Here is an 11,190-nt window from a genome sequence, read left to right on the forward strand (position 1 = left end):
GGTCTGGGGCAGGGTCCTTGCCCCGCTCGGGCACGGTGCACCCGCAGCACCATCGGCCCCGTGCGTGCCAACTGGGGCTGCCTTCCGCAGCGCTGGGCCCCACGGCCCAGCTTTGGCTAGGGAGAGCTTCCCAATTACATTTTAATGCAATTTTAAGAGACAGTCAATTAAATAATTAACCGTAGGGGAGAGGTTTTCTTCTTTCCAAATCTTGTTAATGCAAGCATTTCGCATCAGGCCACCCATGCTTTGGGAGCGCGGGGTGTTCCCCATTGCTTGCGGAACACTGACCTCCGGTGGGGCTGCTCGGCTAGTGCAGCTGCCGGGGGGCTGCGCAGGGCTTTTTGCCCGGGCCTCCAAAAAGCAAACATGCAGGGGGAAAAGACGAAAAAAATTAAATAAAATAGTGCGTTGTATCTGAGGCATGTGACCTCTCCCTTTCCCTGAAGACAAGCTCGGTCCCTTATGGATAACGCAAGAATCGCTTTTTGGAGAAAAAGGGGGAAAAAGTTGCACTGGCACAGCTTGTGTTTTGCAGGAAAGCAGCGGTTGCTTGGGCATGATTTCATCCGAGCCCCATCGCTGGTACCCTGAGCCCAAATCCACCAGCATCTGCAGGGCATCGACCCAGCCCCTTGCAAGGACCCCGACCTACAGCTGGTTTTGGGGCTGGCAGGATCGGTGGTGGTGCCAGCACGGAGCTGCACGCCTCACACCTTCCCTCTCAAGTCTTGGGTATGGGCAGGCGACCCCTGGGCACAGCCCTGCCCTTGCCCCCCAGCACGGCGCTGCCTTCGCTGCCTGGCTGCTGATAAAGGAGGGGTTTTGCCTCCCAGCTGCCTGGAATCCAGGCTGATAATTACAGCGGGAATTATCAGGGAGGGACTGGCACGGCTGGGACCTGAGCTTTCACCCACCTGGAAATCCAGGCACCGAGGGACGTATCCTGTATCCCTGCAGCAGGGAGGCTGCTTAGGGTATGGGTTTTACTTGGGGGAACAACTGGAAGGATGCTCCTCCATGGAAAATCAGATGGGCAGGGACCTGGGGGCCGTGCAGCCTTCACCTGTGCCATGGGGCAGGGTTGGTCCCCTCTGAGCCCAGCCCCGGAGACACCTCCTGTCCTCATCACACCGAGACAGGCTGGGCGATTGCACTTTGGAGCACACCAGGGATCACTGCCGTGCTCCTGCCACCCCAAGAAACAGGGACAGAGCCCTGAAGAAATCGGGGTCACTGCCCGCAGGCTGGCTTTGGTGCCCCAGGCAGGGATCTCTGCCCCCTTCTGGAGTCCCCTGGGTGCAGCGAGTGGCGTTGGGGCACCCCCGGGTGACGGCCCTGGCTCTGTTTTGCAGTGCGCTGCGCGGAGCTGCAGATCCAGCTGACGGAGGCCGCGGCCACGCTGGCTGGCCAGAAGGAGCTCGTCGCCAAGCTGGAGCACGACCTCAGCACCATCCAGGCCCTCTCCGCCGTGCACCGCCCGGACGCGGAGGTAACCTCGGCTCCATCAGCCCCCAGGGACAGCTCAAGGTGGCCCCGGGGGTTGACCACCGCTGGTGGCGGGCCCACAGCAGGCATGGGGGTTGTTCCACCTCCTCCTCTTTTTTTTCTTCTTCTCTTTTTTCCCCTTTTCTTTCTTTTTATCTTCCTGCCCCTCGCCCAGCTGCATGGTGCAACATGCCCAGGCGCAGGACAGTGCTGGCATGGGAGGGGGTGGCATTGGGGGACCACCCCGTCCTTCTCCTCCCTGGGGACAGGACAGGTTTGAAGGTTGAGCATCACCTCTCCGCACTGTCTCGGGCTTGACCCTTGCTGACAGCCCATCTGGCAGTGACACTCCCCATGGGGCTGCTGGTTCCAGGTGGGAAATGCTGAATCCTTTCTGCTTGCACCACCCAGGGCGCAGCCGTCCCAAGCCTGGAGAAGATACCGGAGCCCATCAAGGAGGCCACCGCGCTGTTTTACGGTGAGAGGCAGGCACAAACCCACACAGGATGCCAGGGAACCATCCCAGAGGGGTGGGCAGGGTGGCAGTCACCTCCAGGGGACGGCAACACGAGGATGCTCAAGGCATCAAGGTGCAGACATGGCCTTCAGCAGGGATGGTGATGGGTTTTCCACGTTCAGCACGGTTTGCTGGTCCTCCTGAGACAGGGCAGCAGGCGCATGCCAAGATGTTGAACCTGGGCTAAAGCACGCACCCTGTGCTTTGGATTTTGCTCTTTCCCCACCAAATCCCTTCTGGAGCCAGTGAGCTAAATGTTTCCTTTACATCAGTTCCTGCACTGAGGTCTGCAGGATAAAATGAATCAAACAAATAACGACGGTTGGCTCTTCTGGAAGAAAACCCCACTTCCTTTCCTCTTTTTTTTTTTTTTAATTTGTTTTGAAACGTTTTGCAAACCCACGATAAACAGCATCACGGCAGCAGTCCCACCAAGCCAAACGACCTGCAGCCACCCATCCTGCGCTGGGAATAGCTGCTCTGCGCAGCCGTGGAGTCACAGCCCTGGGGGACGCAGCTCTCCGCAGCCGCTGGGGCCTCCTGCTGCTGGGAAGGCAGGCGGGGAGGGAGGGGGCGATGGGCACGGCGCCCCCCATGGGGCACCCACAAACTGGGGCACGGCAAGCCGGTGGTGGCTGCGGGCGAGCAAGCCCTGCTGCTGCAGGGTGGGTGGCGGGTGTCCGCTGGGTTGTGTCTGAAGCTGAGCGCTGTCCGCAGGTCTCCCGCCGGTGCCCGGAGCCACATTCCCCGAGGGACAGGTAGACTCGCTCCTCTCCATCATCTCCAGCCAGCGGGAGCGCTTCCGAGCCAGGAACCAGGAGCTGGAGGGGGTACGTGGCGAGGGGATGGTGGCACCTGCGTGCTGGCGCTGGCTGCTTCAGTGGCCTGCAGGGGGTTTATTATCAGCACAATGCCAGCAGCACCGCTGCAGGAACTTTACCCAGCTGAAGCACAGCTCAAAATAACCAGCTGGCAGGCTGGCTCTGCATTGCCCGTTGCCCACCTTGGCTGCCCCAGCAGCTGGGGCCATTTTAATTAAGGAGCAATCTTAATTGAAAGCTGAGGGATTTGAATTACTGGGAGGGGAGAGCGTGGTGCTGCATCAGGGGTGCTGCATCAGGGGTGCTGCATCAGGGGTGCTGCATCAGGGGTGCTGCATCAGGGGTGCTGCATCAGGGGTGCTGCATCAGGGGTGCTGCATCAGGGGTGCTGCATCAGGGGTGGCAAAGCCGAGCGTTTACTCCTGGTCCTGCCACATTTTGCTGCATGGTGGCAACAAGTTGTGTCCCAACGCATTTTGTCACCTGCCCTCGTCTCCTCTCCGTGCTGCCAACCTCACGGCTGCCCCTGCACCTCGGGGTGCCCCCCACCTCCCCTCGCCTCCCCACCGCTCTTGTTGCACGGCTTTGTTGAACCAACAGTGGAGCCGTGCAGCTCTGCTGCTGTGACACTGAGGATGCCCAGCATCTTTAGATCCAGGGACCTCAGTTCGGTAAGGATTGGCCCGTGCCAACCTCAGCTGTCCTGGGATTTGGAGATTCAGTGAGCTGCCCGCGTTTGCATGGTGAGGTGACACCGGTCTGGCATGACCGTGAGCACCCGGTCCTTCCTGGGGCTGCACTGAAGCCCCAGCTCAGCTTTGTGGCTCTGCACCCCACATCGGGATGGGGAGCTGGTGGGGCTGTGGGCGTTGGGCTGGATCCTGGTGCGTGCACCAGACAGCCCCCATCTCCCTTCTCCTCGACCTCACTGCTAACAGCCCCCTGCTCCCCTCTGCAGGAGAACCGCATGATGCAGCACACGGTGCAGGCGCTGCAGAGCGAGCTGGACAACCTGCGAGCCGACAACATCAAGCTCTATGAGAAGATCAAGTTCCTCCAGAGCTACCCCGGCCGGGTGAGTGGCTGTCCTTCCGTCCGTCCATCCGTCCTGTGGGTGGGTTTGCACAGACAGGCAGACCCCAAGCGCAGACCGTTCCCCGCAGTGCACGAGAGCAGGGGGAATGTGCACATTACCCGTGTGCATCTCGTGTTGGAAAGTTGGGGATAACTGGGGCGAAGAAGGAATGCAGAGATGTACCTAGAGGAGCGGGCGCCCAGACCACCTGCTGGGCCAGCAGTGCTGAACTGTGCCGAAGGGTGTCAGATTCTCACGTTTCCTCCCCAAAATAACCCCTGCAATGTCTTTGCTGCTCGCTGCCTGCAGCATGATGCTCTGGCAGGCACGCTGTGGATGCTCCTGCCCAGCCAGGCAGCAAGCGGTTAAATCGGGCTCTCCTGCAAGAAATCCCCATAGTTGGAGGCTGAGAAATCATTCCTCCCGCAGTGCGGTGAGTCATTGCCCACCGCTGGTGTGCGGGAGGTTGGCTCAGGCCATTCATCTGCCTCTGCAAGCTTTCGGTCGCACAGCTGAGCTCAGAGACCTCGGGGCTGAGCACGGCGCTTCGCTCTCGCCGTGTGCCAGGCGGGGGAATAGCTGCGAGCATCGGCTGCGTGCCTGAGCCAGGGGCTGCTCCGGCGGGGTTTTAGCCCAAATTTCTTGCAGCCAGCAGAGAGCTGCTCTGCTCCTGCCCTTCTGGGCAGCCAGGGCAGTCCCTGAAAGAGCAGGAACCGGCCCCTAACCCTCCCACTTATCCCAGTAACGCCAGGAGGAGATGGGAGTGGGGCCAGGCTTTGCTGCTCACGCCGCACCCCCTGCGGAAATGCTGCCACCCCAACAGCTGCTGCCTCTCCGCGCTGCCTGCGCCGAGCCCGTTTTATTGATGGACATTTTAACAGCGTTTGAGGATGGGAGACTCCCACAGCCGTGCAGGGCCTTATTTGGATCTCGTACTTATGCCTGAGTGAGGCTGGCCCCTCTGACATTTTTGCCAGTGTCTCCCGCGGAAGATCATCCCCGTGTTTATCTGGTGCCACAAGGCAACCCCTGGATGCCATTCGTGTGAGCTAAAGAGCACAAGCCTCCCGCGCGTCGCGTTGCATAATTCACGACCTAATCAGGCATGTGACAAGTTAAAAATAATCATCAAAGATCATTCAATAAGGCCAGGATCTAGTGACTTCATAGCCCCTAAATCGGGATCTCAGCTCATCGGGGTATCGCGTTGCGGCACGTAAGGGCACATTTGCTAAAGGTCTGCTGGCAGCGGGGTTTGCCCGCCTTGAACCCGAGCCACCGGTGGCTGTGCAGGATGAGGGGCAGGACGGGGGCACCCACGGGAAGCCCTCCTGGCATGGCAGCGTTATGGGGGTGCTGCAGCAGGGGAGCCCCCATCCTGCGGGGTTAAAACTGAGCGTCTGAACCCAGCCTCGTCTTTCGCTTCTGTTAAGGGGGTTCCTTAATTTTCCTCGCCCTTTGCCCTGCTAATAGTAGCTGTGGGGTTAACAGGGATTTCCTCCTCATAAACCACTGTCCCCCTTCTGCCTGATCTGGCAGGGATTTGGGGTGTGATGTGCAATAACACGTTGGTCCTGCCGGCCCTGTGGCCAGTTTGGGGCTGCGCTGCTCCATCCGTCGGGGTCGTTTCCTCCAAACGAGGCCAGGGAGGGCAGTACAAGTGCCGGGGGGGGGACATGGGGGCTCCGGCCCTTGCTGCCCATCCATACATCGGTTACACGGGGATAAGGATGTGCAGCTGTGCCAGCCGAGGTTCTCACCCTGCCTTCACTCCTGCAGGGCAGCAGCAGGGACGACACTGAGCTGCGCTACTCCTCGCAGTACGAAGAGCGCCTGGACCCCTTCTCCTCCTTCAGCAGGAAGGTAAGGGCAGCCCTCGGCACCCTCCCTCCACACCAGACCCTCCAGCACCAAACCCTCCCTGATTCTCATCCCTCAAATCAGCCCTTCGAGCCCCAAACCCAGCTTCTTGTACTTTGTGCTTGCAGGAGCGCCAGCGCAAGTACCTGAGCCTCAGCCCCTGGGATAAAGCCACGCTGAGCATGGTGAGTGCGCTGCGGGGCGGGGGCAAACCCTTCCCTGCCCCGGGCAGGGGTGCAGAGCGTGCCAGGGCCATGCTGCAGTCCCCAGAATTTCACATCTCTGCTAGGGAGTGCCGGCCAGCAGCAGCCTCTCTGTTTTCCCTCTGCTGAAAGGTTAATTTTTCTGGATGTTTTTCTTAAAACGCTGCCTCCTCCTGGAGCCTGGGCGCAGCTCACAGCAGTTATGGGGTGCTGACCCCATGCTACCTCCTTGCTGGCAGAGGAAGGTGGGCTCTGCATCCTCCCTCATGGCAGTAGCAGGAGGCTGTTACAGCAGAGAGGAGGGGCGAGACTTCGCTTTCCTCACTCATCCTTTCCTTTCCCCCGCTCCTCCCCAGGGACCTGCTGGGATCGGGTGACCCAGCCCCGATGCCGCAGCCCACTGCGGTGTCATGGCTGGGAGCTCGGGGACAGCTCTGGCGTCCCGCAGGGTCATTGTGAGTCGCTGTCAGCCACCCATGTGCACGCCCATGGCTCTGGAGCCTTTTGCTGCCTTCCCAAACCTCCCCCTGAAATTACTGAGGAGGAGCCCGCAGCTGGCCCCAGCTAACGTTGTACCCCGTCCTTTACATCACGTCTAAGTACCTGCAGCCCCATGGTCACCCCCAGAAACCTCCAGAGATGGGTGCAATAACCTCTTCCCGTGCCCTGAGCCTTCCTGCTCTCTTTTCTTCCAAAAAAACATCGGGGAAAATACTGGGGCACTGTCGGTGTCCACAGCAGCAAAGGCTCCTCATGGCGGGGCTTGGCTGCCATCTCGTAGGAAGGAGTGCTGCTTTCAGAGTTAAAACGGGACGTGGGCATCGAGACAATCTGATTTATACTTGGATTTGTGACATTCAGGGTCGGTGTGGGATGTTAACCCCAGATATCTGGCACAACAGAGGTTAACACGGGAGCGCTGGTCTGCAACAGCCACAGAATACAGAAATATCTCGTAATAAAGGCAAAGTTGTCATTTGCATAAAAACTAAGCAAATGCCAGCATGAATATGGATTGGGTGGCGTGCCAGCACCACGGAGAATTAATGAAAGGCATTTACAAAAAACTGACTTACGGGAGTTACTCCTTGGGAATATTTAAGAACATAATCTTGTTTGTTACAGCAGCCTCCGCCGTGGCTGTGAATAGAAAAGACGATTTCAGCATGGGGTTGGTTTGGTGGGAGATCTGTGGGTTTTAATGCCAGCCTCGGAAATCCCGCATGGTGTTTTGGGGAATTTGCTTATGTCCATAATGAATCCCTAGCTTTTACAGTAAGAGTAAAAAGTGGCGATGTAGGAAGGCAGGATGTGTTCTTCACAAGCTGCTTTTCTAGGCTGTGGGTGCTCCTGAGTTTGGCTCTTTTGACGGGATGGGCACACAGATTTTCCCCTTGGGATGTGGTGTCACGGCAATGCCACCAGCTCCAGCCATGAGCCTCCATCCATCCTCAGGCACGCAGCTCCCCTAAAATCGATAGTCTGGTGGTGCCCAGCGTCCTCGGGAGCTTTACGTGTTCTGGGGTGCTCGGACATCGTGCACCCAGGCGCAAAGGGTTTTAATGCAGCCCTCGGAAATACCCGTGGAGCATGTGCCCAGGTGGCTGGCGAAGGGATGCTGCAGCTCACGACTTCCAGCAGCTCATGAATTAAAGATGTGCGAGACTTAATTACTGCCGGGGCTCCTCTGCGGCGCGTGCTGAGCTGCAGGCAGGGCTGCGCGGGGCAGAGCCAGGCAGAAAGCTCAGAACGAGCCCTCGGGAGAGTTTTCGGCAGGGGCGGCCCGGCAGGAAGCCCCGCGGTTCACGGCCTTGAATTCCCCTTGATTTCGGGCGAATCACCCTGGACGCTGAGTCCCCTGACCCATGCTGAAATGGGATTTCTGCTCTCGCTGCAGGGGCGGCTCATCCTGTCCAACAAGACAGCTCGCACCATCGCCTTCTTCTACACGCTGCTCCTGCACTGCCTCGTCTTCCTGGTAAGCGTAAGAGGTTTTAGGAGTAAAACACAGCCACGTGGAGCAGGCCACGTGCTTCCAGGCCCCGTGCAACGCCACCTCCCTGCTTGCTGGGTACAACCCTGGGTGCCAGGTCACCTCTGTGGGCACTGAGTTCTGCATTTCCCCCTTGCCCTGGGGCTCTGCTTCTCTCCAGTTTTTGAATTTCCCCCGCTGTACATCAGGGTCAGAAGCAGAGGTTTGGGTTAGGAATAGGGGTGGCCGTGGAGAAGGCTCCCTCCTTGCTGCAGGGGCCAGATCCTGCAGGCTGTATCCACAGCTGCCTTCCCCCAGCCCTTCTGCTTGTTCACTGCCGGTGCTGGGAGTGATGCTGGGGCTGCAGCCCGTGCTGCCAGGACCGTCGTGTTCCTCACGATGCAAGCTCCCATAGCCTTGCTCAGTTGCTGGGGGTTAGTTAGCTTTTCAAGCAAAAAAAAATCTAAACATCAATAATTAAACAATGAAACAAGATGAAAGACAAGTCAGAACAATATTTCTATCCTGATCGTCTCAGAATTAATCCAACCTCGTGTTATTTTGGTGAGGAAAGGAGCAAAGAAAATAAAAAGTTAGGCATCATTAAAGTTTAAAGCTCTAACCTAAAAAAAAAAATAAATCATAAATATTGCATGGTTGGGATGATCCAGCTTCATCCAGACACAGAAGGGCCTGGAGCCCAAGCCTAGGACTGGGCAATCCTGCAGCCCTGCTGCTACAGAAACGTCTCTGCGGTAAGCCCAGGAAAGGCAAGTGGCTGTCGCCCCTTCCCTGCGCTGCCTTCTGTGGTCTCAATCACGAAGGAAAAAGAAGCCAAACCGAGCAGTGACCTCCCCCAAGCCAGTGCCCAAACCACGGCTCCAAAGGCGTCACCGTCCACTGGCAACCTCAGACATCTCCTTGCTCCAAACCACTGCAGCATGCTTCCCCGGCAAAAACAACGTGCTGCAAAACATCAGCCCGGCCTCCGGGAGGGCAACGCCGCAGCCACACGCTGGGTTTCTGCTCCGGTAATGTGAGGGTGCAGAAAAGCTCGTATCCATCCTTTGCCGTGGGGCTCTGATCGACGCGGAGGGGACGGGATGTCGCGGGATGTCGCGGTGGGGGTGGGATGTTGTGATGGGGACAGGATGTCGCGGGGTGTCACGGCAGCGACACGCCAGGCAGAGGCTGGCACGTGAGCCCGCACCTGACTGCATTCCTTATTTTGCAGGTTCTCTACAAAACCGCCTGGAGCGAGAGCGTGGGCAGGGACTGTGCCGCGTTCTGCGCCAAGAAGTGGGTGTGAGCGGGGCCCGATCCTGCGCGGGGTCGGCAGCGGCGGCTGCCCGGGCGGGGGGGTTGCAGCAGGGTGGTTGAGCACCCCTGCTGGAAGAGAGGGTGGGAAACAGGGGTGGGAAAGCAGCTAAAAACTGGTGTGAAGGCGGAGATCAGGATCAGGCCCCTGCCTTGACTTCCCCCGTGTCTGGAAGTGCTAATCATCGCGGCTAGCACCCCGAGGCGAAGCGCCCCACGTTAACCAGCTGTGCCCTTTCCCCAGGTACGCCGACCACGTGCACAAGTTCCACGAGAACGGGGACGCGGGCGACATGTGGCAGTGATGCCGGGCTCAGCCCCGCCGCTCCTCCCGCGGCAGGATCTGGCCCCTCGCGCCCGCCGCCCGCTTCGCTGCAGCTTCGCTTTCTGCCTTGTCGGCTGGAGGCAACGCTTCACCCCCCGGCCCCAGCTCGGAAATCAGCAGCCTCGCTGTGGGAGAGCCGTCTGCAGGACACGGCCCCGATGTCCCCCAGCGCTCAGTCGTCACCGAGCGACGTGGGAAAGGCGAGATAAAAGCTCCTCTCCTCAGCTGCAATAGCTCATTCAATCCTGTTTCAAGTGCAGCGCGACACGGAGCGGACTAAATTTAGCCAGAAAACTGGGGGGGGGGGGTACGACTCTTAAGCTTGCGTTTCAATGTATTCTGCGATTTGAGAATTCCCATTTTGCTCCCGTTTATTGAATTATCCGAAAGCAATCGGTCCTGCTGGGCTTTGGCAGAGCGAGCAGATAGCGGCGCTCAGCCGGAAAGCCGAGCCGCTCGGCGCGCTGCCTTCTCCCCGTAGCTCGGCCGTGCGCTGGGTCCGCAGCATTTCTCGGGGCCCTTTCAGACGCGTGCCAGCACCACACCGCTGAGCTCCGGCACACGGTCGCGTTGGAGCAGGGACCTCGGCCTGAAGGCAGCATGGCTGGTGCCAAGTCACCTGGCGTGAAGGGAGGTGCTGCTTTTGGGGCTGAGCCCCACGGGTGCTCGGGGCTCTCCGCCCTGCCCTGCCTTGTGTATTTTGGGCAGTCCCCGCAGCTCTGGGCTCGGGGTCATTCGGTCTGTTCAACCTCTGACCCCTTAGGAGGCTGAACGAGCCAAACGGGCCTATTGCTGGTGGTGGGCATGATGAATGGGGAGCTGCTGGTGGGAAATTTAGGTTGATTTGGGGAAAAATTGACGGGAGGAGAGGCTGTGATTTGGGGAGCAGGTTCCAGCACCCCTCGTGCCCGCCCAGCTGCCCGGTGCTGGAAGAGACCAACGTTAGCATGGCCTGCAATTAAAATTCTCCTCCTAAGACAGGAGAATCTTGTGGCTTCCAATTAATGTTTCATTGCTGATTCAGATCTGTTCTGCTGGGAAGCTGGGACCTCAAACTGCACGTGCAGGCAGCAGTCGGCTTCACATCTGCTACGGGCAGCAGAGGTTTATTTATAGTAGCCATGGCCCGCGGAAAAAATGCAAAATACTCATAAATGGAAGCGGAGAACAAACACAGAGGGACCAACCCACGCCTGTCCCACTGGGCACGGGGTAAATCAACCCACAGCATCTTGGGGATTTTAGGATGGCTGTGCGAAGGATGGAGCTGGGGCTGTGGGATGCTCAGCACCGACAGCATGCGCCCAAGGGCCAGGGAGATTTAGGGCTGCTTCTCCTACCTCTCCATAAACTAATCGACTTTAGATGTGTGGTAGATGATGTTTTGCTCTCTGACATGGGTAGCTCAGAAACGTGATCCGGGGAAGGGTGCGATGCTTGCTGAGGCTTTGCTGGGAAGGCTAAATTTGCTTTTTTTAGAAGCTATATATGGTGTCTTGGAATTGCAAAACTTCTGCAGCTATTCACACTTGTAGTCTTCATAAATGATTTCAATAGATGTTGAGTTCTGCGGGATGAGTGATGGAATAAACTTAGATACGCATTGACTGGA

At 58.3% G+C, this 11,190-nt stretch overlaps 1 protein-coding gene across 1 annotated transcript in view; it reads left to right on the forward strand.

Annotated features, from left to right (window-relative positions):
* CUX1 (cut like homeobox 1) overlaps window positions 1–11,190 on the forward strand; it is a 268,876-nt gene extending 257,686 nt beyond the window's left edge. Inside the window, exons 15-23 of the mRNA XM_066979728.1 lie at window positions 1,356–1,492; window positions 1,900–1,966; window positions 2,723–2,835; window positions 3,785–3,901; window positions 5,681–5,764; window positions 5,890–5,946; window positions 7,862–7,942; window positions 9,171–9,235; window positions 9,498–11,190. Coding sequence (XP_066835829.1) covers window positions 1,356–1,492; window positions 1,900–1,966; window positions 2,723–2,835; window positions 3,785–3,901; window positions 5,681–5,764; window positions 5,890–5,946; window positions 7,862–7,942; window positions 9,171–9,235; window positions 9,498–9,558 — 782 coding nt within the window. The 3' untranslated portion in view covers window positions 9,559–11,190. The remainder of the gene's footprint in view (window positions 1–1,355; window positions 1,493–1,899; window positions 1,967–2,722; window positions 2,836–3,784; window positions 3,902–5,680; window positions 5,765–5,889; window positions 5,947–7,861; window positions 7,943–9,170; window positions 9,236–9,497) is intronic.

The sequence above is a fragment of the Anser cygnoides genome, chromosome 18 (genome assembly GCF_040182565.1).
Source record: "Anser cygnoides isolate HZ-2024a breed goose chromosome 18, Taihu_goose_T2T_genome, whole genome shotgun sequence".
Classification (NCBI taxonomy): Eukaryota; Metazoa; Chordata; class Aves; order Anseriformes; family Anatidae; genus Anser; species Anser cygnoides.